This window comes from Grammomys surdaster, unplaced genomic scaffold (assembly GCF_004785775.1).
Source record: "Grammomys surdaster isolate TR1022 unplaced genomic scaffold, NIH_TR_1.0 1166, whole genome shotgun sequence".
Classification (NCBI taxonomy): domain Eukaryota; kingdom Metazoa; phylum Chordata; class Mammalia; order Rodentia; family Muridae; genus Grammomys; species Grammomys surdaster.
In genome coordinates this window covers 1585932-1612461 of record NW_021605585.1, presented here as the reverse complement: position 1 = coordinate 1612461, position 26530 = coordinate 1585932, and the positions used below count along the sequence as shown (strand labels likewise).

The following is a 26530-nucleotide window of genomic DNA, read 5'->3' as shown; positions in this document are numbered from 1 at the left end:
CTTTCTATTTCTTTACTTCAGGTAAGTTTCGATCTCTTTCTGTGTCCTTCTCCCTCCCCCTCTCCCTGGAATCTGCCTTTTCTCATTCAGCTTGCAGTTTTTGAGACTCATTCATCCCTGTAGCTGTATCAGCCATCTGTTTCTTTTTGTTGTCTAGTATTCCATGAATGTGCCAAATTCCACACTCTGCTATAATTAGCTTCTCCATTCTTCTCCACTTTTTTTCCATTTTTGTTATATCATAAATTTTCTTAAGGGAAAATCATGGGAACTCGAGTACTGAATATGTGGCATCAATGTATCTTCTCTCAGTAATAAGGGCCCAAGAGACCCCTGTCATCAAACACAGCCCATTGTCTCCTGCTGTTGTATCCCTTCACTGGTGTTATGGAAAGATAGGTAGAACATGGCCCATCAACCGAGAGCCCTGCTCTGGCTTGGCAGGATAACTGCCTTCCTGTCGCTAGCTCTTTTGCTCTGTCGGCAAACTTACCAGGCTGGACTGGGCAGCCCTCCAGAATTTTTACCTCTGGCATCCAGTTGTCCTTTAATAAAACTCCTCCTTGGCTACAAATATCACATCTCTCACAGTTGCTTCTGTAGTTCAGCTTCTACATCTCTATGGCGAAGTAGCCCGATTATCATCTTGCTGACTACAATGTCTCCGATCCCATTTCCTCTCCTGTATGCCAGACTTATATTCTGTATTCAGAGTTCATTGGATATTTCTGAAGAACACGCTGCAAAGAAGACTTAAAATGTGTGAGTTCCTAAATTTTCATCTTTTCAAGCCCTTAGAATACTATCCATTTGAAAAGCCATTGGTGGGAAGGATACTTTACTGTATGTCTTACCATACTTCAGAATTATATGAGGAGTCCATACTTCCTGTCTCCCTCCCTTACTGAGCTTTAGATAGTACTTCAGTTCATTTTCTTTCCTCTTAGTTTGTTTTAGAATTTGTATAATCTGTATCTAGATAATCAGATGATTAAATGTTCTGGTCTACCTGTATTTCAACTAGCACTGCAGAATACTCATTTGTCAGTGTCTATTCTACTTTAGGGCTTGGCTTATGTTCTGTGCTGTCTCTTCTCATAGAGGAAAAAGCCTGTCACACAGTTGCTCCCCTGACATAGAAGACATGCTTTCTTTCTTTCTTTCTTTCTTTCTTTCTTTCTTTCTTTCTTTCTTTCTTTCTTTCTTTCTTTCTTTTTGATTTGGGTTTTGTTTGTTTGTTGTTGGTTTGTTGTTGTTGTTGTTGTTGTTGTTGTTGTTGTTGTTGTTTGGTTTTTTGAGACAGAAATTCTCTATGTAACAGCCCTGGCTGTACTGGAACTCAGTCTGTAGATCACCCTGACCTCAAACTTACAGAGCTCTGCCTGCCTCTGCCTCTGAAGTACTGGGACTAAAAGTGTGTGCCACCTCCACCTGGTGACAACATGCTTTCTATGTTGTCTCCTTGTCTGTTTTAAAGATAAATGTTGCATCAATTTATGAGAACTTTCTTCTGAAGGGACACTCTTCATTTATTTAAGTACCTGTCTCTACCTGGGCAAACCCTGGAAGGAGATGAGTGAAGGGTGAGTCCATAGCATTTCATAAGTCAATGATATAATCATTTTAGATGACATAATGCACACCTCCTATTCTTACTGCCCATCTCTTTGGACATTTTCTCTGCAGCATGGTGGAGTACAAAGAACAGGGACTTAAAACTTGGGACAATGAAGCCTTCCAGGTTCTACTGTTTCTTAGACAATACATATAAATTTGTGATATGTCAGATAAAAATGCTGCTGAGGGGATGACGTAGCTACAGGACTGCAACTTGTTCTACTTCTTAGAATATCAGAACCATGTCCTTTAATGTTACTGACATGCAGAGCTTTCAACACTTGTAAAGTAACTGTGCATTTCGTTCTCAGATATCCATGCCTGGTTCTCTGCTATAGTATTGTACCTCACCAAGCTGTGATAAGATCCACCGTTTTCCAGTAAATAGTCTATGATGGCATCATCACAATGCTTTTTGAAAGAGCATCCACTGAGGAGCATTGAGGAAGCAACCTTTGTGTGTGGAGCTGTGATGGTAGCCAGAACTTGGGCCATCCTAGGACCTGGAGACCATAAAACTAGAAAGAAGGTTGTTAGGTAATATAAAAAGCTTGAGAGGGGCTAAACATCCAATGAACTTGGAGTATTGAATCATAATAGAATCCACCTATGAAAACAAATATTCAATTTTAAGAGACATATTTACCTAGAAACTTTTAGTGATCATATCTTTATGTTCTCTTGAGTATCTGTGATTTTTTTTCCTGCATGATTCGAGCTGACTGAGTGAAAGGCATTTGTGAAGACACCTTGCAGCCAGGTTCTTTCTTGATTCTCCTGTATATATACACTGTGTACCCTCAATAAGGAGAAGCAATTGACAAAGATGCTAAACTCTGGGGCTCAGAGTGCCAATGTGAGGATTGGGAACTCTTAAATCTGCCTCACCCAGGCTAATTGTGTGACACTGAGTCAAGTCATGTCACAGACAGAATACAGGAAGGCATATCAGTGGTTTACTGAGAGCTCATCTGGAAAGATTTACTGTGTGACCATGGGGGGGGGGGGCTGGGCGGGGTTATTGTCTTCACTCCAATATAAAAAGGTTTGTAATCATTGACCAAACATCCACAGTATTCCTGCTTCCTGTTAAATCTGCATTTTTATATGGAGTGTAGTGTCTTCTAAACGAGATGAGGATTCACAGTTACCTCAACAAAGTCAACTCTTCGCATGTTATCTCCTCACTCATGAGTCAAGGGCACTTCCTACGTACCTAATGCTGTGGCAGACACTTTGCTAGCTATGGAATTGAAACAAGAATTGGAGGACCCATTCCCCAAGGTTCAAAATACAACAAAGAAAAACACTCATAAAACCAAGAACACAGTGAAACAGGATGACGGGACAGAGTTCTACCTGTAAGGCATTGTTAATGGCAGAGGATAAATGGATTCTGTTAGAGAGGGACTTGTTCCAGAAATTCTTCAGAGGGGAGGACACATATAATCAAAGTATGGAAGTGTACAGTCAGACATCAGTGAGACTAGCTTTAAGAGCAGCTGAGAAGCCAAAGGTCTCATTCCAAGGAGTCTTTGGCTGCAGTAGGGAGCAGACTGTCCTATTGAACATAAGAAAATGGGTAGATGTCCAGCAGCCCCAAACTGCTTCTCCCTAGGGAGACCTGCATGTGGCCCCCAGCAGGAAAGACATGTGATCCTGTATGTGCCTTCTTTTGGCCATTGTCATTCCCCCAGAGACTTGAAATATATCTAGTTTGCATGCACATTAAAAACTTAAGGCAAAAGGAGGAGAATGACTAGACTCAAACCACAAAGTACATTCGTTTGTGAAGACCTTGTTCAGCTGAAGAGTCAGAAAATTACCTAAATGGTATTATTGCCCTCTCAGTGAGAAAGTAGATGCTCCAGGGCACTACAGGTAGGTACCAGATTCCTGCTGTGCTGGTATCCTGCCTCTTGCCCCTACTTCATTCCACTCTGACTCAAGTCTAGTTGATGCAAGGGGGCAGCACGTATATATTATACCAGGCAGCTATGTATTTAACTATCACTAAGTTACTAAAGAGAAAAGAGAAGCAGTTACCCATATACACTCTCGAAAAGGGGTAACATTTCTCTGGCTGATGTCCCTGATATCCTTCTGTCCTTCTGTAGATTATTGCAACTCTGAGGTGCAATCTTTAGTTAAGATCACTTGTAATATGTACACTCATCATATATGTCTACATATTTACAGTGTTAACTTTCTCTTATGAAGTATTTGTTTACCAATTATGTAGATAGATATGAGGCAAGACTGTGTTCACTCCCTGTCTGTCAACTTATGACTTTGTATACATGTAAATTTAAAAAAAATCTATGTTTTACTCTTTTATGAAATAGTAATAATATTTTGATCCTGGAGTTACTGTGAGAATTTAATTGGTTAAATCGATTTGGGGTGGGAGGAGGGAGGGAGAGAGAACAAACCACACCCAGCACTTACCATGGAGCAGACACCTATTACTGCAGACCTCTCTCTGCATTTCTTTCCTTCTCTCTTCTTTAAGTCTCCTTCCAACTCAAGTCACTACCTTTCCCTGAAGGAAATTCAGGGTAGATTAGCTCCCTAAAAAATGCTTTTCAGAAACTCAGAGCAGAATTTTCAGCCTATCAAACAAGCAGAGAACTGTTTTAAAGCTGTAGGTGCCTGATCTCCTAACCCCAAGATTAAGGACAAACAGGCTCAGAAATCAAATTTGTTTGTTTTTCAAACAAAGCCTTCAGATTCTGGAGCTATGTGAATGTGCCTGATGTCCACTTGTGTCAGTATGGAAAAGGGACATGGAAATGCTGAGTGACATGGCAGACATTACTCTGGTTATCTAAGGGGGTGATGGGATAGCACAGTACAGATAGACACTGGTAGTAAAATTATGTATTTTCTAATGAAAATTGATGGCACTTGATAGTAGAAGGAAAACTGATGCTGATTCTATATGAAGCATCTTTCACCATACTTGAGAATAAATAAATAAATAAAACCCTTAAGAGAAGAAATTTGAACATAAGATTAGTAATCATAATAGCGGTATATCAAATCACAAAGAAGTAAACGCCATTGTTGACTGCACTACTTAGGCAGGGGTATGCAGGACCCACACTAGCTATAGAGCCTACAGTGATGTGCTCTATTCTGGGTACCATGTACTGAAGGGAACCAAGACAAACTGGAACTTGTGCTGAGAATAGTGGTTGGGGGGATAAGAGACAGAAATAGCCCATAAGAAAGGATGGAAAGATTCCAGGTAGTTATCCCAAGAGAAGGCTCAAAAAAAGACAATATTTTCAGTATCCTTTAGGGTTGTTGCATAGAAAAGGGAACAGACTTACTTATAGAGGACAGAAGGAAGATTAAATATAATCTTCTAACAATTAAGTGGGCCAGTAGAATGGATACCTTCCAAGACACTCTACTGTCCCTAGAAATGATAATTTCAGGATGGATAAGCCCTGACCAGCTAGGGACGCTGTGCAGGAAATGTACTCACCAAACCGACTGGCACAGATAACGGCCAAGATCTCCCTTACTCTAATATTCTGCCATGGTCCTCCATAACACTTTAGCTGCTGCAAATTCTTTTGGTTATAGAGCTTAAGAAATATATTGCTTTTGTTAATTAAAAAAAAATCATTTAAGAGAAAGTTGTCTTCTCTCTTTTTTCCCACTAATTTATTTATTCATTTTCCTATTAATGAAAGTTGTTGTCTTCACATTCAGAGATGTTAAGAATAGCAGTAGGTACTCTGGAAGAGAATGAATCACCATGCATGATCCAGTGCCTGAATGACCATGTTGTTTCCTGGAATAAATAATGACTTCAAAGACTTGAAAACCCCATTACCCCCCTCTATGGAAAAGGAAAGTCTAATATGTATTCTTACCCTCTGGCTTGTCAATATTTCACTCAGCATACCCTATCGTTTTGAATAAAACTCTTTTGGAATTTATAGTCCATTGATAATGAGACTTCCAAATGTATTCATTCATTATTTCATTCAGTCATTTATTCGGATATTTACCAAACAATCTGCTGTGTTTTATGAAACATATTTAGTGCCACCAACAAAAAATAAGTTTAAATGTCTAACTTTGAAGGGCTTTTAAATATATGGAAGCTGTGCTGTTTTAATATGGCAGCCACCATAACTAGTTGATTCAAAAAAAAGTTTCAGTCATAAAGCAATCTTTTTTCCCCCTACATCCAGTTGGTCAGGGATCTTGTAGTCTCTCAAGCAGGAAGCTCTAGGTCGTAGACACTTCTGAGTGTTCTGAACTGAGGCCTCTCAGAGTACATCAGCTACTGTAAAACAAGTAGGGCTTCTCATTGATGTCCCCCCACTAAAAGTGGTCTCTTCAGCATGACAGCTCTGGTGCAGAGCCATTCTGTGGCAATTCAAGAGAAAACCATTTTGTGTATACTGCAGAAAGTTATTCACACCCACAGGACTCCATTGGCTAGGTTCGTCTCCACAGCCCAGCTCTTGTTGGCTAAGCAGCGTGTGTCGCACAGGCAGATGGGGTACATTTGGATTGCCCCTCTTTAGAGATTTCATGTAAACAGGTAACACTCTATGTAGGTCCCTACCTTAAAGAGTACATGACCACTGTGTGAAAGGGCAGAAGAATAAGTGGGGAAAGCAGTAACAGAGGTCCCACGAGGCTCCAGAAGGGCCGAAGTGTCCACGTAGAAGAGCTGGCCTTGGAAAGCCTTCCCTGGTGTTAGAGCACAGACACTTAGAATGATCTCTTGAGCAATCCCCTCTCTACTTTCTTTCCTGACTTTGATAGTAAACACACCGTCTCTCCTAAAATCTGCTTCCCAGCTAAAATTGAACATAGACTTCAAACCACCAAATCACTTTGGACTTTTTTCTTCTCACACTCCACCAACAACTGAGATGGCATGCATTTGAACAAACCAAAGTGATTTCACTCTTCTAGTTTTCAGAGCTTTTTGGCTAAATGCAGAGTGAGAAATTCATACCTTTTTCAAACAGTGTGGGTTCTTTTTCCCAGTTCCTCTCATCCATCTGGTTCTCTGGAGGTCTTGGAATCCAGGAAAGTGTTAGTTCACTGTGCTGAAATCCAAAAAAGACTGCTAAACTGTGAAAGAAAATTTGCATTCCAGAGACACCGAAGGAGTTAGTCCACAACTCTGTGCAGCAAGGAGCAAACATCTGTATTTTCTGCCTCCTTTGTCTTTGAGGCAGTTGGAAAACCCTGTAGCATGGAAAAACCCTGCCCTCACTGAGCCTTCCCTACCTAGTCCATCTAAACCACTTTTGGTGTAGTGCAGAGTGCAGAAAGAAGAACCAAAACATGTTATTATTTTATTTCTAGTGTCAGAAAATATTACAGGCGAGATATCACTTAGGAGAACAGCAAATCACTTTGCAGCCTGCTTAAGATTCCGTTCTCATGAATGGGTTCCACAGCCTTGTGTGGCTGTCCCATCAGCAAGCCTGAACTTAGAAGGAAACCACAATCACAGCCCTGACACTGGCATGTCACCGTGACCTTTCTAAGCCTAAGTACTGTCTTTTGTCTTCTATTGGCAGAAGTGTAATTAGAAGGCCTTGTTTTCAACAGAAGCCAAGTGATTGCCAAATGTGCTCAAATGATCTCCAGAGGATCAGAGTTAGCTCACTACCCTCTGGCTGTTCTCACTGACACTCCCAGGAGTTAGAGGCTTAAAGTTTTCCCTTTCTTTTGAAAGAAGATCATGTTGGTTCAAAGAAGCTTCTCTGTCATATGCATGTGTACAGGGAGAAACCTTCTGTGACCCTGGTTGTTGGCTCAGACCACTTGTGACTATAATGTAGGAAATAATTGCAGTCCACACAGTCAGGTAGAAAATAAGCACCATGCAGGCCTGAGACTCTGAAAACAGGCACGTGAGCAGAATGATACTAAGAACATTTCTAGTCTTTGCTTGCAGATCATGGTTCTAATGGGTGATTCAGGGTGGTTTAATTCTGATCTGAAATGTGCACGCAGGTGGTCATTACTGTGTATACACATAGCTAGAAAGATCTTTGCTTAAACTCGTATTTTAGAATGTTCCCCTAGATGGGTCAATTACCCTTGATAATCAGATGTTGTTAAGTAAAAGGGTTGTTGCCCTACTGACTGTGTGTGTGTGAATAATTTCAGATCATTTATGCTCTTAGGGAGTTTTTAAGCAGTATTTTTTTTGAGAGATCCACTTTTGCTGAGATGAAAACAATTAATCCTAAGACCAAAACTTACCGCAGATGTTATTTTATTTAATGCTGTTCATTTCCTTCTTCATACAACAAAGACTTTTTGCAAGCCTGTTATGACAACATGCTGTTTCAGAGGCTGATAATGTATCGGCCTTCACTGCCTGGTGACAAATAATGAATGATACAGGCCATTACTGACAGGTGCAGGCACAAAAGTGCAAGAGCAGAAGTACATGTGCAATGGCTTTTCACTTGATAGAAATAATTGTATTCGTCTTGTCTAGTTCTTGAACCACTTGCAATGAGAAGGTTGGCGCTTCAGAAGGTACCCAGTGATTGGATCCAGTAATTGGATTGGGGCTAGGGAACACACAAGAAAGTATGTCTCTTGGGTCCTGGACATAACATCTTCATCAAATGGGAGTAATACTGGGAAAATCCATCTCCCTAGTGACAGCATCCTGCTATAATGTGAAAAGGGACAAGAAGCCCCAAATTATATATTTGTGAAGTGTTCTGAGACAGCAGAATGCTAAGGATGTACCAGGGCATTTTGTGGGATTGCCACTACAGGGAGCTAGAAGAAACATACTGATTAGCAGAAAGTAAGAACTAGATAGAAGCTTGTGTGCCTTTGGTGTGGAAGACATAGGTTCAAATCCTGATCACATTAAGATCTGTAGCATAGAAATTCTCCATTCTGCCTCCCCTGCCTGACTGCTGTGGAGATATCTGAGGTCTCGTGTCTGCACGGTTGATGTACATGTCCAGGTGCCAGATTTTGTTTGGTGGAGATAAAGGCCTGGAAATTATTTTTTATGAGGAAAAGTTATATAAAACCAACATTAAAGCTATTACATACCAAGACTAAGTTCTTCCTTCCATTTATGGAATCTTAATTAACTATTAAAAACACATCAAGATACTTTCAATCTTAGTAGGCGAAGACACCAAATGTCACTTAATTCCTAGACTTTCAAACCCAGCTTCCTGAAGTCATCAGCAGCATTTTGGCTGTATGACAGACTTGCTGCGGTTCTCATGTGAATAAGTCCTAACAAGACTATGCCTTGAAGATGTTGTAAAGACAGCTCTCTGTTTGGACTTGGCTCAGAAGGAAAGAAATTCTATTCTTTCTTCCCCTTTCACGATAGTCTCGCTGGAGTTCTGTGATCTTTTAATTTGCCCGTGGCATGAAAGTAGCTTTGCCTCCCTCCATTTCTCACGGATTCTGACACATCCAAGGAAAGTATTTTGGAAGACCTACCATTCAACATGGCCTACGTGCTTTAAAAAGACAAGTCACCTCTCTGAGCTTTATGGAGTACCTATACTAATACTTTTTAATCAAAAGATTGTTTGTTTGGATATACTCTCTCATTGATCTGGAATTTGCCCAATAACCTAGACTTGATGGCCAGTGAGCCTTAAGGATCCATCTCTCACCCTTACCAGCACTATGGTTGGAACATGTACCTCTACACCTGGCTTTTGTAATTTTCATTTTTCATTTTTTGTGTATGGGTGCGGGGCTATGTGTATGTTTGTGTCCCACATGGAGTAGTTTCTCCAAAGAGGATATTGAATTATCAGAATTGGGGTTACATAAGGGTGTGAGCTGCCATGCGTGTTCTGGATTTGGACCTGTGTCTTCTGGAAGAGCAGCCGGTGCTGTTAATAGACAAACCATCTTTCCAGCCCTGCACTCCTGGGTTTTTGTTTTATTTTGTTTTGTTTTAACCTAAGTCCTTGTGAATGAACTCAGGTCTCTGTGCTTCCTTGATAAGCACTTTACCAAGTGAGGTATCTCTCTCTACTGTTTAGTTTTAAAGCTAATTTATATAATTCAAATATAAACAAAATTCTTATCTTCTACTTCATAATCCCCAGACTAATAATAATACATTTCTCTGAAATGTTTAGGTGATCATATACATGTTCATGCCTGAAAATATTGAATTCTCTCTCACCACTTCACAGATCTTTGTTTCAGTATTCTACCTGGAGAGTGAGTTTTGTTTGAAGACTGGCTTGTCTAAGACATCTCTCAAGAGGGCTTAGATAATGATGAAGACTCTTGTTATAACATAACATCAGTTCCAAAGAGTATTAAAATCAGTTTTCTTTTAAGTGGCAAATCCAACCTCACCAAGAAGAGAAGTATCGTTACAAACCATAGAAAGCAGCTGTTCTCCCCCATTCTCAAATAATTCCTCTCCATTCTCTCAGTCACTTCAGGTTGCTCGTGTCTTCATCAGAGCAGCATGCCCTGTGCCTTTAAGCAGTTGTTGGTAGATGTGCTTTCCTCCTATTGCTCTGGGAACTTGTGAATGAGAGGAGGGTGTCTCAGACTTTGCTTTCTCACTGCACTTTCAGGATGTACACTTCACCCCCCAGGCTCTCTGCGATGGTAGAGGAAGTGGGGAGTCAGCTTATTAGAGGAGGTGTATGAAGGGTTTGTTTAATTTTAAGAAACTTGAAGAATTATAAGCCAAAATCCAAAGAGTTATACTTAGAAGGATGTCATATAAAAACTTAAAGTTGAAATACTTCTACAGAATCTTCAGTTAGGTGTTTTGTAGTGTGTGTGTGTGTGTGTGTGTGTGTCTGTGTGTCTGTGTGTCTGTGTCTGTCTGCGTCTGTCTGTCTGTATATCTCTATATGTGTACATATATATGAGTTTGTCTCTGTGTGAATGTGTGTGTGTATGTTTGTGTGTATGTGTAAAAAAAAGAAAGTCATGGCATCACAAGAAAATAGTTTTGAGAGTTTTGATATCATCTGGCAAAGTTTAGGGGGAAGTCACAATTTTCATCTATAAAGAAGAGTTTTGATTCTGATTAGAGAGTCACAATTTGGGGATAGCACTAAATTTGCTGTCATTATTTCTAGTCTATTTGAAACACAGATACAAATATAAAAAAATACATCTCGATGTGGATACAGGAGGAAGGCAGCCCCAAGTGCAGGACAGATTGTAGTAGGAAATGTGTGCCTCAGCAGGAGGCAGGGCTGATGGGGCTTTAACTGTAAGCTCCTGGAAGTTCCCAGGGCTGAAAGAAGTCTTTGCTTATGGAGACCCTAAAGCATAGCCATCCTCTGGGAAGCCTTCTTGATCGTCAGAACCGAGACTAGGTTAACATTCCGTAAGTGAGATAGACAGTAGGATTATTTGAATTTAAATAATTACACTAGCACTTGAGGAAGAAATTTGCTGAATCATAGCTCTTTCTGTGGAACCGAATTACCAGTCTGTTTTAACACTCACACTTGAAATGTACTTCCCATGTTTTACCTCATCGTTCATGTAAACAGTGATAGCATTTGTGCAGAACACTGAAGGAAATGAAGCATCTGCAGGCCCAACTAATAACTCAGGGACTCTGGAGACCCTTCTCTGGCCCCCTGTAAGCCTCAAGTATGGTACACCTGAAACTCGCTGAAGCTTACTGTCTGGCAGGGTTTTACATGGTTACATAAAATAATTTTATTTTAAATAAATTATCCATAATTTGTTGGCTTATCTTCTAATTAAAATTCATGAAGCATCAGTGTTATGCAGAAACAACCACTGTAAATGCTGGAACCCAACAATGAGTTTTCTGTCTAGTGGTGTAGGAGTTTGGGGGACAGATGGTCTTAAGATCACGATGTGTTTCCTGACTTCATTTCTTTGCATGTAACTTGCAGGTAGAAAGCCTCATTGCCTTCTGTTTGCAGTGTAAAGTATGTCTACAAAAATACAGAAGTACCGGAGTTGCTCCCCATTGCATAGGGAACAGGGAATCTGCTTCTAGCCTTAGTCATGCATGATCCAGGCCTTGGTTTCTGGTGGCACCTGGGTGGTAGTTTGTGAACAATGTGGTATGCATCTCCCAGCCTCCATCCTTTGACACTCCTCATGGAGGAGTGAGCTTGGGCTCTCTTAGAAGGCCTCCTTGGTGTCACTTCTCTAACCACAGCATTTTGAGAGAAGCACATGTGGAAGGTCGTAATCTCCGGGCCCTACTCGTTTAACTTCCTGATTTTCTCTTGATCAACTAAGGCCGAAACACTCTCTAACATGAGATGTGGCCTCATCATCTTATAATCCTTTCTGTTTTGTGATATTGCTCATTTCACCAAAAAGGTAAGATCACCTTAATTAAAGATTTACCACAGCTCCCTTTCTAGTCTTCCAACTCTCGGTGCACGTCTGTCTTGATCGCAGTGCTCACCCTGACCAGTGTATTCCTGTCTGCTGTGGTGGTGGTACCACCCTCTTCCTTCTCTCTGTGGCGGCTAGTGTTTGTGCTGCCTGCATGCCTCATTTATATTCGGCTGCTCCTTCCAGCTCTTCTGCCTGGGAATTAGAAAAGTTATTTATATAACACCCAGGGATATAAAAACTACAACCAGATTGTATCTCAGATTTAACAACAGTTGCACTGGGGAGTCTTGAGTACAAGTTTGTTTGTGATTTTAGTTTGATTTTTAGTTAAATTTTTGTTTCTCATCACAACTGGAGCATCATCATTTCAGAAAAGTTTATAACCTGTGCCTTTCGACTACTGATTCCCTTTTTCTTTTCTGGTTCTCTCAAACTGTTACATTTTTGATTAAAGTAACTGCTCAAAGTAATGTCTGTTATAAAATTAATAAAATATAGATCTAGCATTGAATTTAAGTGACAAGGTCTTGACAGCTTGGTACCAGTTCCTATCCGGGACCATGGACTATGCAGGCCCAGGGCAATGATGACCATTTGTGTAAATGATGTAGTGTGTTGCCGACAGGCCTCTTCGAGACTGAAGTTCTCATTTCCCCAGCTGCTGGGAATATTGACTGGTAAAGGCTCATAGCTAGGTCCCTCTGTGTTAATTATCAGATGAAGGAAAGTACTTCCGTCAGAGTTAAGCACTTCATTCTCAGAGATGCTCTTGTGTTTGTTGACTGATACATGCAGCTGTAGAGGCTCTCATCAAGAGCTTCATGAAAGAACAAATCTTCAGGTCCCTCCCAGCTGTCACATCCTCCTTGGATGAATCTAGGCTTTGGTTGTAGCTACATCATAGGTGTCATCTAACTGTTTGTTTAATCTCCCATAGATGCTAATCACAAGGATACTGCTTAATAGCTTCCTGTGTGAAAAGTTGTTTCAGAATCTGTTCCATTAGGCAACACAACCTCAGACTGAGGTTTCGTAGGAAGAGAGAAGAGAGCACTACTTGGCCATGTAGATGTCATAGGGAAAACATCTCATAAGCAATCCTATGGCAGCAGAGAGTGTGATTTATTTTTACTATAACAGAAGGAGAATCAGGAAATATTTCTTTTCCAGAATAAGTGGCCTTTGAGCTTTATTTTTAAAAGAAAGAGAGCAGATATTTTCTAGGCAAAGAAAAGTATAAGGTGCCCTGGGTGTGTGCACTGGTTTTTAAAGATGTAGCAATGAGCTCAGAATGCTGGAGAGAAGGCGAAGGCCACATGGGAGGGAGCTCAGTGGTGAGGAGGAGGAGCCAGGTCACAAAGCACACTGCTGATTGGGAGGGTCCCCAAGTTACAGTGTGCTCTTGTGCCAGCTACTCACCTGTCACATATGGCACTGGGTTCCACATCTAAGACATGCTCTGAGCAGACTTAGAGACATCTTTTTTGCCCTAATGCTATTGAAGCCTGTTTCCTTCAAAACTGTCATTCACAGCCACTCAATCCCACTTTAGAAAAGCTTAAATATGTACATGAAGAGTCCAGCTTTCTGTTTAAAAGTAACCATGTATAAAAGGTACAAAGATTCCATTATTGTGCTTAAAATTTTACAATTAGAAGTTTCTAAAAGTCTTAAGTAGGAAGACAAACATGTAAGTACTACTTTCAAACTTCTGTCCAGGGATTTTCCACTTGTTTGTAGTATGTATCTGGTAGTCGGAAATTGGCCTTTTCTTGCATTCTTAGTACTAATAAATAACAGTAAGCTGGAAAATTGGGATAAATCATTTTACCACCGAGAAACCTGAAGTCTCAAAGAGAGCAAAGAATTATACAAAAGAAATGATTCTTCTGTATTGTCCCAGCCAGGACACTGCATAGACTTTAAGAAGCACATGCCTCTTGTTATGGCTATATGTGAGTTTGTCAGGAGTCAGGAAAGTAGAAATGCCAACCTCAATGGTCCTAGTGAGCTCAGTGACCCAGTTAGTCAGTAGGCCCTGACTCTGACCTCTCCTGGCCTACAGGAAGTACAAGCGTGCTCCGCCCTGACAGTGTAAAATGGGGACAGTAGACAATAGAGGGAGTTGTCTGGGGAAGGTTAGGGCGCCCTTCATGGCAGTTTGTCTGAGCTAGCTACTTTCTTGGAAACTTTTTTTTTTTTCTGATTTTGGGGCATTTTTCACGAGGCTAATTTTAGGCATACTCTAAGCTTATTTTCTTTGTAGAACTGACCAGATTCCCCATCCCCTGAATAGACTACTCACAGACCATAATGCTCTCCCTTAGAAACTAACTAAGCCTTGTATGTTGCTCCTGGTTTTGAGCAAATGAGCTGAACCTCAGAGCCAAGCCTCAGTGCAAACAAATACGTTTTCTGGTCTAGCATATTCTGTTTTATTCAACTCCATTACAGACTGGGTTTTAAAAAGCAGGGGGAAAAAAGTTAAAACCCACAGAGAAGCAAAACAGAAGCCCCAGGAAGACAATTTCCAGTCACACTAACTCAGATCACCAGAATAGAAAAGAAGAAGGCTGGCCTCCAGACCTTCACCCTGGATGCCTCTGTTATTTTAATTTCATCAGTTCAAGATGCAGGGAAAGGAGGCTCATAGTTAGACTATGCAGCTTCAGAACCTTAGGCAGCCACAGCTCATCAGAGAGGATGATTTTGAATTGGCCAGTTCAGCTTGGGATGCATTCCAGAGTCAGAGGTGGTGGACCAGTGCTGTGCCGCCATGCTACTTAGACAAGATTTCTTTATTCATTCTTTCTGTGGACATTCGTCCCCACCTTGTTTTTATTCCAAGCAGTATACTGGAACAGAGAAATGTATTCTTAAAAAAAATAAACCCTTCTGACTAGAACCTCTCCACACTTGTCACTGTACCATTAGGAGGTGCTGGTACACAGACATAGACAGAGAGAGCAACAAACATTAGCTGCTTTTCCAGAGGACTCGGGTTCAAGTCCCACCCCCTACATGGCAACTCACAACTGTCTGTAACTCCAGTGGATACCTCTCTCGTGCACAAACATAATTTCAAATGCACATAAAAATAATAATGTTTTGAAAAGCCTTTAAACAAACAATCCTGTTCTTTAATGAAATTGTAGCACTATAGAGTAATGAGATATATACAGTTAAGTGTTGTAGAAAAATAAATAAATTGAAGTGGGGCAGAGAGTAATAGTCAGGTGGGTAATGGAAGAGCTTTCTAACCTGTACGTTGGAAGGTTAGAATGGCCCTTGCCATTCATGGACTCGCACATCAAGATATAAAAGCTAGGTATTTCCTGAGTAGGAAGGAGAGTGGGCATGCTGCTAGGATACTCTGAAGAGTTGAGCCTATAGAGGGAAGTCAGATGTCATGGAAAGAATTCATTCTTTTTTCACTACAGAGCCATGAAGGCCTGGCATAAGGGAAATACATGATCACGTCCATGGTTCAGGGTCACATGGGGCAGGCTTGTAGGGGTCCAGGGCGTTACTTCAGTTCTCAGGGCCCTTGTTACCTCTCTACAGGCATCTCTCCCCTCAACGTATTTAAAGATCTCAGAGCAAGAAGGCAGGTTCCCCTTAATTCTCATGCTCCATCCACTTTGGTGTATAGCTCTTGACATCTACACCCTAATTTGATTCCCATTTCTAGTGAATCACTTCAGATGCTTTCTTTAGAGAATAATATATCACATGTGAAACAGGATTACTGGTTGAGAACACCGTCTGGGAGTGGATTGATAGTTAACCTTGCTGCCTTGCTGAATATTAGCTCTTAAGGGTCACACTTATTCCTAAGGCCCAGCATAATTTCAAATCCAAGTAAATCTTAGTTCACTTGTACTATTAGACCACCATTCATGTTCAACATTTCTATCAGGAGTTCATTTAGCTTGAATTTTGAGATTTTAAATGGGAGTTTCAATTAGGGCTGTACAGAGGGCGTGGACTTGTCTCAGTCATTACAGATAAAAAGTTGGGGGACCATCAGAGACCCTACTATGTCTTTAATATTGAGGCAAGTTTTCTTGAAATTGTAAAGCAATCTTCTGAACACAGAACCTGTGTGATGTACTTCAGTGAATATGTCTAGCCTACCATGTGTTTTTATAAATAAGGTTCTGCTGAATTACAGGTCCCTTGCTCGTGTGTTCTCAGAGGCAGCCTTTGGCCTAAGATAAAATGAGTTGTCGATACCCCAGATCCCTACTAGCTGAGCCTTTATTGAAAACTTGTCATCACTCTTGGTGCAGTAGAACAGAATGCTACAGGAGAAAAGACAGCAGGCATTCTAAAACATGGGTTTGCTGCCCAATGCCTGGGTAATTCCCTCTGACCCTCCTGTGTGAATCTCTGATGTTGCTGATGCTACTGCAAACCTCCTTTCCTAGAGTGCTTTGTTCAACACTGAAGCCACGCTGCCCTGCTAACCAGTTTTCTTCTTTCCTCAGAATACACTGGAGCAGTGCAGTGTGTGTTCTAAGCCCATCATGGAGCGGATCCTCCGTGCCACCGGGAAGGCCTACCACCCTCACTGCTTCACCTGTGTGATGTGCCACCGTAGCCTGGACGGCATCCCATTTACAGTAGACGCTTGCGGCCTCATTCACTGCATTGAGGACTTCCACAAGTAAGCAACCCCTCTCCCTTCCAACCTGTCAGTCCTCTTGACATGTGATCTTGCTGCCTGCCACTGGCTGTGCTTCATTCTGAGCCATGTACTCTGGGATTTAGGGAGATATTCTGAGAGTGACCTCCAGAGCACGGATAGATGTTAGGAGGTCCCTGTCATCCTTCCACATTTTCTCTATTCACAGCTTCTCTGCAATTGATCGTGACATCCTTGTGAAGCTGTAGATATGGAGGAGTTGATTCAGGGAGTTGAGGGGTGTGGTCATTGTCACGTTGAACAACTCCCAGCTCTTCAATTTAGTTATTACACCAAAACTTGTCCAAATGATCTCCTAACTATGACAACCTCTCCATGATTGTCACTGTACCATTACGAGGTGCTAGTCCACAGACACAGAGAGCAATTCCACCCCACAGTTCCAGTGCAAAAGGTAGTCACATGCCATAGCCAACATATCCATGTCCTCCCTCACACTCCTCCAGACCAAGGCCTTGTGTGTCTCAATATGTTTCCTGATGACTTCAATTAGTGCCACATTTTGAGAAAAATCCTAAAAACATACAATTTCTCTTCATGTCTCCGATTTCACAGTTCTTCTCTTGTCCAATAACTCTCCGGTTTGGGAAAATGGCAGTTTTGTATTTTTCATCATTGTGATTGTTGGCTGGGCTAACCAGTTCATCGCATCAGTGCACATGTTTTCTATGGTCTATGTGGGGAGCTTCAGGTATGGCTTGTGAGAGGCAGCACAGCTTCCTTGCTTCCGTTTGCTGGGCAGCCGCTCTGTGAGTGGTTTGTAAGACTCCCAAGGATGAAGCACATTGCTGACCACTTTGGGCTCCACTCTGAGGCTCAAGACAGGCTGTGGGTTTCTTTCCCCACTGTTGATTGTCAGTGTCAGAAGGTACTTTCCACAAGAAGTTTGGGGACCTGAGACTCATATTTTAAAAATGAATTTCCTGACCACTCTCCCAAGTAGCAGTGAAAGCAAAAACCTCACCAAAAGATGTGAGGCTGAATGAATTTAATAAATAAATAAATTTTTAAAACCCAGAAGCAGAAATTTTCAACTTGAATTAGTCAAGAAAAGGCTCATTTTTAAAGGGCAGTCACAGCATAAATTGTACTTCACATTATTGCTATTTTTAGCTTGTAATTACACATGAAAAAAAAAACCTGCATCTATTTAAGGGAAGTGAAAAGAAGTCAATGCAGAGTGTTTTTCTGTCACCATTCTCTCCTTTCTGAGACTCCACTGATTCAAGACAGACAGACAGACAGATAGCTGTAAGCGGAGCACACATGTTTGTGTTACAGGAAAAACCCGAGATGTTACACCCCTCAATTAAAAGGGGAATCGGTTCTGACAAATGCAAGTTTATGTCGCTGCCATTTATCTTTCTTTCTAGTGGTGGGGAACATAATTAGAGACTTGTAACCAGTGACATAAGCCTGTGGGTCTGAACGCTCCCGCAAAGCAGACTTGAGCAACTGAAGGGGCAGAGAAAGATACATATCTCAAGGCCTGCCCCTCCTCTTTCAGTGCACATGAAAAATAAGAAGTTATTTTTTAAAAAATATTGTCTGCACAATTGGAAGATGTGGGGGTTTAGATATTACCCTTCTATGGAAAAAGAAAAGAACATATTCCGGAATGCTTGTTGCTTAGCTTTGACAGTACTAGAAGACAGAGTGGCTAGCCTTCAATCATGGGGTGGTAGTCTTCCACCATGAGGTGTTAGTCTTCCACCATGGGTTGCTAACTTTCCATCACAGGGTGTCAGCCTTCCAGCACATGGTGCTAGCTGTCTAGCATGGGGAGAGTTAGTGCATCTGTATGGAGACTAACAAAGGGGCAGAGCCTGCCTCTCTGCTGTGGAAAGCTTCTTTGTGGTTGTTCTGAGTGGGTTTCTCCTGTGAGCTTTTATCTCAGCTTGATTCTACTCACAGCCACACACTTCCCTCTCTGTGCCATGGCTGTGTTGAGTGCTGAAAGAGAAGCTGGACAGTGAGAGCTGGAGAAAGGTCAAAGCTGGGCCTGTGGGGAGGAGGCAGGGTGTGTGGGGATAGCCAGGATACAGGGCAGAAAGAGCAGCACCCAGAGGACAGCTGCCCTGTGCTCCTCAGAACTGAGCATTTGGCTCAAGGATCCAGCAGGCCTCACGAGGCAAGCAGGAGTTGATGTGTGCTATGTAAGAAACAAGGGAGTTGTTGATAGAGAATATAGGGGAAAAGCCCCTCAAAATGTCATCTCAGAGCTTCTCACTTAAAGGCAAGAATCATGAGGTTTGCCTAAGGGCCTGTTTCCATATAACTACCTTTGCTTAAGGTTGACTCATATCCTACAGCCTGGGAATTGAACTCTTTCACAGACTTGATTACCAGTAGCTACTAAGAACTCTGTGATTACCTTAGGTCCTGTACACAGTAGGTGTACTGGGTGGCCAGTAGGCGTACACACACACACATGTATATATACATGTGCATATATACATACATACATACACACACAGTCTCCTTATTTTACCAATATGACTGTATTCAAAGCTAAACTTACAGTCTATTTTAATAAGACTTCTTTGACCTTACCCCTTCTTATTCCCAGGGATCATGGCAACTCTATATTTGACTAATTTTATTTGAGTAAGTCTATATAGTGTTGAATTTGTAATGACCTGCACATATGAATAGTTTTACAGTATCAATTTAGATATTTCTTGCAACAAGAGAGACTATATATAAAAAGTTTCGGACAAATACAGAAGCATGGAGAATTTCCTATGAGGCCTGTGCTGGAGTATTGTTGAGTCTGTGTTTCTAGTGCCAGGGCACTGGTGATGACCTGAACAGTCAGCTTAAACTGTTGGTGTGTGGCACATACACAATGAGTGATCTGTGGTTTCTTGGTAGAGATGTCATCTGTGGTCTTTGCGAGACTTCCTTCCCCTATGACAAATACCTGAGTAGAAAAGTTTTATTTAGACACCTGATTTTCAGAATATTTAGTCCATAGTGAGCTGGTCCTGGGTTTCTGGACCAGTGGTGAGGCAGTATATGATGGAAGAAAGGCATGATGGAAGAAAGGAAGAAAAAGACTATTCACCTCATGGCTATCAGGGACAAGATGTCTCCTGGAAGAGCATGCTGTCAGTGAGTGAGCTGCTCATTCCTCCAAGCGTTCCTCTTATGTCTCCACCCCCTCCTGATAGCACCATTGCACAGTGACTGCATACTACACTAATCTGTTGAAGTCTAAGCTGTCACAATCCAGTCACTTCACAAAGGTTCTTCAGCTGGCAACTGAGCCCCAAGTCTATGAGCCTGAAGGGAACATTGCAAGTCCAAACCAGAGCACTGATCCACTTAGTCGTTTATTTTAGCATTCATTTGTTAATTGCCAAAAATATGTTGGATATGAAATGACTTGGTTCATGGCTCCCTTGACTGAAGAATAGAAGTGATAAAAAATACTTTCCCTTAAGACGGCCATCAACAGAAAATAATAACATGTGCACAGTGCTTAACAGAACTTAGTACATATTAGGCACTTAGTAAACAATACCCATCAGAACTGCTTTCACCCATTTTTATTAGTATTTATTAGTGTCCACTTGGCCTCTTTGGCACTGGAAAACACCCCCACAGATCATGAGCACTGCAGTGACAGCTCCTGCCTCTACGCTTTGCTAAGGACGAGTGACTGGTCAGAAAGGACATAGCTTCAGACGACCTAGAGATGGACCATGAGACTAGACATAAAATCCAGTAACATCTTTCCCACAAGAAACAGTATGGCAGGTGGTTCATGTCATTGGGTATTGCTCAAAATTCTCTTGTATGAGCCAATCATAGTGGTCAGCAAAGACATAGAAATAATTACTACCTAAAAAGGTAAAGTAAAGAAAAGAGAGAGAGAGAGAGAGAGAGAGAGAGAGAGAGAGAGAGAGAGAGAGAGAGAGAGAGAGAAGAAAGGGAAGTTGAATCCTAGAGGAACTCATTGTACCTGGGAAAAACTAGCGAGGCTGTGGCTACTTCTGCACTCCCAGCATCCTGGTAGCTGGGGAGAGGAAGCTTTAAAGTTAATATCAGAAGCCTGGCTATTTTACTACTGATAACCCAGATTCAAAAATAATCAGTTAATTCAAAGCAGTTTTTTTCCCACTGAATATCAACTTCTTGCATAAAATATCCATTACAACAACCCTGATTACTGCTGCAGTTGTACCATGATCCTCTTAATTTTTCTTTCACAGCAATCAATCGATCTGCTGCTTAATTCATATTTATTTAGATTGCAGCCATACAGATGCCTTTTGGGTGCCTCCAGGAAAATTAGAACGTACACAGCGAGTATAATGTATGTAAAAACTCTCTGACAACCGTGAAGTTCCCTGCACAGTATTAGATTACCGTCATTATTTCCTTTTAAGTCTTACTACAGTAGATAAATTTTAACATCATTAATCTTAAAACCATTACCATGAGAACTTTAGTAACTTCCTCAGAATCTCTACATCCTTTTTCTCTACTATTGGATTTTAGGTATTGAGACAGGGTCTCACTCAGTAGCCCAAGCTAGGCTGGAGCTTAGGGTGATCCTCCTGCCTCAGCCTCTGCAGTACTAGGATTTCAGACATGCTGGCTCTGTGTATTTTTTAACGATTGTCTTCAGTTCTTATGTGTGTCCATTCCAAATCATGTCTCAGGTCACACCTCCACAAATGATATATATGCAGATGTGTGTTTGAGGGTTCCTATGGTCGAGAACTCAAGACAAATTTTAGCAAAAGAAGCTATAAAGATTTTCAATGTCAGGATATTTGTCTGTGGCAGAATGAAGGAGTACCAATAGAAGCAAGTCAGAGGGTGGTCAGGGCCTACCAAGACCTTTGTCATGCATGTGCAGGCAGGACCTTGTTTCCTGTGTTCAGCTAGGTCATGCTCATGCAAGAGTTCTATACACAGGATCACGGCATCCCACATGCTACCTGCTAATGAGTTCCCTGATATTCTCTGTACAACGCAGATCGCACACTCTTCCCTGTCAGATAGCACTACTCACTGTTTGTAGGGGCCTCTACTGCCTCAGTCTCTTCTGGTCAAGGTCACACAGGAAATATAGCTAAGGTGTCAGTCTCCTAGTTTTTCTGTTTCCTTCTGTGTCCCTCTCCATCCTCATCTGTACTTGAATCTCACCAGAATTCTTTCTATTTTCAGGAAATTTGCCCCGCGCTGTTCTGTGTGCAAGGAACCTATCATGCCGGCCCCAGGCCAGGAGGAGACCGTCCGCATTGTAGCTCTGGACCGTGATTTCCATGTGCACTGCTACCGCTGTGAGGTCTGTGGCATCCCCAAGTTAGAGCAGTTATAAAACCTGGAGACCTTTGTGCCTAACAAACTCTGACACAGGCAGTTAATACACTGACATCACTCAACTTACCCCACTCTTCATAGCCGGGCCCCTCTCTCTGGACATTTTAAATGCTTCCAAGTCTTATTCCTTCAGATATGGCTATGAGACCTAAACATAAAATTATATAACACAGGACATTGTAAAGTATTAAGCTAGAAAAAAAGGCTGATGATGATGGTGATGGCAATGGTGGTGATGATGAAGATGAAGCATCTTTAACTTGGGATTTGGTTAACTACTGCTATGAGCAGAGCGACCAATATCACCTAATGAGAAGGAGACAAAAGACATTTCCTTTAGAGATACAAAAGCTTCTCATTCAAAATCATAGAAATTTATTGATATAGTAGTTAGTTCCCAAGGATTATTTGAGAGGCCCTATTGCTAAGAGCTATTGAAGAGTCAGGCACAGGGTGCTGTGAGAATCCACAATGCATATCTGTAACCAGTGAAAAAAGTAGCTTGGCTGATACTGGTAGGACATGCAGCCATTGATACGCTAATACACATGGGCAAAGGTCCGTTCCCTTGTCATTTTAGTTAACAAAGGATGCTACACTAAGAATATGGTTTTGGAATATTTAACATTCTTTTCCATGTTACCCAGGCTCTCTCCTTCCAGTTTTCTTTCTCATTCCTAGCTCTTGAGTATGCAGCACTGGTCAGGCCTGGCCCGTCTGTATGGGACACAGGCTTTCTTATCCCCATGCTGTTATGTCCCCTGTCTGTATGGGACACAGGCTTTCTTATCCCCATGCTGTTATGTCCCCTGTCTGTATGGGAAACAGGCTTTCTTATCCCCATGCAGTTGTGTCCCCTATCTGTATGGGACACAGGCTTTCTTATCTCCATGCTGTTATGTCCCCTTTCTGTATGGGACACAGGCTTTCTTATCCCCATGCAGTTGTGTCCCCTGTCTGTATGGGACACAGACTTTCTTATCCCCATGCAGTTGTGTCCCCTGTCTGTATGGGACACAGACTTTCTTGTTCCCATGCAGTTGTGTCCCCTGTCTGTATAGGATACAGGCTTTCTTAGCCCTGTGCCCTTAGAGTCCAACTGGAAGATGCCCAAGGATGCAGGCTGGGAAGGCTCTGAAGGCCCTGGAGAATTTGTCCACTCCATTCACTGCCTTGCCTATAACTGACCATCTGTTTTATGCACTATGCCTTGTTTCTCCCTAAAGCCCAAGTTGTATGCCCCTCTCCAGACTTAACATGAAGAAATACAATACCAAACTAACAGTTTTTATGCAAGGTTTATGAACAGGGAAGTAAGGAGAACATCAGTGTTCAGCCATCGTCTTTCCAGCATTCCTGTAATGGGACCACAGGGGTACAGGCATCCTTTAGAGGTCATTTTACAGGAGACACTAAGGCTCCAAAAAGGGCCCCCACAGTTTCTCACATACTCCATTACATACACACAGGCTTTGACTTGTGTTTTTGCATCCAGTGTGCTGTACAAATTAGATTTGCCTTTAATTGCTGAAAAACTTCCAGAAACAAAACCATAAAATGAGAAGAGCCTAAAATGGAAGACAGCAAGCCACATTTCTAGCCCTGCCTGCCACCCTGAGAAACAGGAAGGAGGTTTCTCCATTATGGCCTTCTCCTGTATAGCACCTCTCAGTGTTATGATGTTAGATACCTGTGCTTCCAATGCTGTGGTCAGTATTGGACTTTCTACAAGGTCCAAATGACCATCGAGGACAACTCATTAAAGGCTTGAAATTGGGCAACTGAGCTTGAAACAGCTTGGTCAGTAGGTATTTACCACATAAGTGCAGGGACCTAAGTTTGGATCCTGAGGGTTCTTGTAAATAAAGAACAGCAGCATGTACCAGTAACACCAGCAATTGTGAAGGAGAAAGAGGAAGGTCTGTTGGGCCGCTATAGATCCAAGCGCTAATTAACAGCTCACTCCAGCTGAACTGAAGTGACCCCAAGAGAGGGAGAGAGAGAGAGAGAGAGATCATCCTAAAAGGTAACAAGGAGAGGATGACAGAGAAAGACACCAGACATTGTCAAATTCTGACCCTCGTGTGTGTATGCATGCACGCATGTGTGCGTGTACACAGAGAGGTGGGGAGAGGGAGAGGAGAAGAGAAGAGGAGAAGAGAAAAGAGGCTTAAAACAGTGTCTTCTATGAATCATGTCATTTATAATATTTTTTTGGTTTGCTTCCATTACTCACTTCCTGAAGACATCTCAAAGTATCATATATCATTGGTTCTTTTTGGCAAAGCCAAACTTCCTGTGGGTCATGATTGTGTCTGCTGTGGCACTTTGGGTCAGCCTTGTTTATACGCAGAGTTTATTATTTGTCAGCTGTAGGCCTGGCTTCATTCATCTCTTTGCCACTCTCGGAGAACAGAGGACAACTATGCAGCAGCCGTGGCCCATGACGGCTTCTGTTACTATGAGCAGGGCACACAGTGCTAAATGTGGCTGTTTATTTCCCAAGCACACTCCCATTTCTCCTAAAGGCAAGGGTTGCCTTCCAGTGCTACCTAACACATTACATAATGTGCGTTCATGGATACCAACAGCAACACCTCCTACACATGTATGCGACTCTGCATTTTACACATTCATACCCTTTATCTGCTTCGACCATCCCAGAAGCTCAATGGGGTACAAAATGGCTGAATTATTTTCAGAATGGTATTCAGTCTTGTGAGCAGCCTTCACAGACAGTGCCAAGCCTCACAGTGGCACCCATGGAGCTCGTCTCCAGTCTCCCTCTTCACTGTGCTATCCCTTTTGGAAAACACTACCAACCACCAGTCCACCCAGCTCTTGTAATTTTCTGTCCTTGCTACTATTGCAGTAAATATGCAAAAGCCACTGGTAGCCTTTCTACATGCCAGAAATCACTTTCCTTTTATTTAAATAGCTACAAACTTCTATTCTCATACCTGCCTGTCCATTCTTCTGAAGAGATCCTAAAACTGAGTGGCAAGGGTAAGGTGCATGAGAGACCATACTTCATTTTCTTCACTGTTGTTTGGGAGAGAAAGCTACCCACTGGGAGCTGAGATCTGTAGGCTTTTTTCTTGTATTGTTTTGTATATGGTGACTAGAAGAGTAATTTTACGCTATTTATAGTTGTTTTGTTTTGAGACAGGATCTTCCTATCTAGTCTTTCCTGGCCTAGAACTTGCTATGTAGTCTAGGCTGGCCTTGAACTCACAGAGGTCCACCTGCCTCTGCCTCCCGAGTTCTAGGATTAAAGGTGTGTGCCGCTACTCCTGGTTACTGTTGTACTTATGTTGCTGATCTCTAATTCAGTTTCATTCGAGATCTGCTACGTCATATACTGAGCATGGGGTACAGTGTCCTCATTACGGAAGCCTCATAAAGAGGCTCAGTTTTGCCTGTGCTTCAGTTTACCTACTTCACTGTCTTCATTTCCCTAGGACTGTGGTGGTCTTCTGTCCGAAGGAGACAACCAAGGCTGCTACCCATTGGATGGACACATCCTCTGTAAGACCTGCAACTCAGCCCGCATCAGGGTCTTGACGGCCAAGGCAAGCACTGACCTGTAGAGTCAGTAGCCAGCTCAGCTGCCGAGTGCATGCCACCAAGAAGAACGCAACACAAGAAAAAGATAAGAGAAGAAATAGAAAAATAGAGGCAAAGCTCAACCTCTGGGAGAGTCTCTGTTCTTCATCTGCTGTTAACCTTGTCTGTAGAAGCACATAGATGATACGATTTGTCTACGTTCTTACCAAATGCACATTTCACATTTAATCATGTAGGGCCTTGGTGAGCCTTTGTTCCAAGGACTTCCACATTTTTGCACAGATTATGCTCCATCCCATTCACTTCTGCATTCCTGGGACTTTTAATCCTCATGCTTGTCTCACTTCTCATGGGGTTGAATAGATTTTTAGTGTGGTATTTGCTGTCACATGATTTCTCCAGGGTGAATGTGCCAGCATGCAGGTGCCTTAAGTCTCGCCCTGTCTGTCTCTTTTCCTCTGGCTGTGGCTACAAAAGTCAGTGATCCTGTGACCAGGTATTGAAAAGGTGAAGTTTCCCATTGCACTACACCCCTCATGTCTCCTGCTAAAAATAATGGTGTGGGGGCATATTTTTCTATGTTAAGCTATAAAGAATTTATTTGAAAAAGTTAACAGGAGCACAGTGTTAGTCTACAACTATCCAAATTCAAAATCTGCAGTGCCCAGCAGTCAGGGCTCATTTGAAAACATTGATTGGCCAATATCTAAAAACGTGGAGAAAGAAAGCCAGGTTTCACCACTGTGCTAAAGAGGCCCAGTGGGAAATGCTAGCAGATGAATTTCTAGGTGTATTTGGAAGGCCTGTTGTATTTTCATAATCCCACCCTGAGAGTTACCTCCCACACTCTCTGGACATATGACAGCCAGACTTGCTTTTGATATATTTCCAAATCTGTCCAACTCTTCATCTTAGAATTACTGTGAAACTTCCCCAAAT

General features: G+C 42.0%; 1 protein-coding gene across 1 annotated transcript in view; it reads left to right on the top strand.

Moving 5' to 3' along the window:
• The window catches only part of Lpp (LIM domain containing preferred translocation partner in lipoma), a 424227-nt gene extending 398328 nt beyond the window's left edge, over positions 1-25899 (top strand). Inside the window, exons 8-10 of the mRNA XM_028783897.1 lie at positions 16470-16648; positions 21869-21989; positions 25486-25899. Coding sequence (XP_028639730.1) covers positions 16470-16648; positions 21869-21989; positions 25486-25614 — 429 coding nt within the window. The 3' untranslated portion in view covers positions 25615-25899. The remainder of the gene's footprint in view (positions 1-16469; positions 16649-21868; positions 21990-25485) is intronic.
• The last annotated feature ends 631 nt before the right edge of the window (positions 25900-26530 follow it).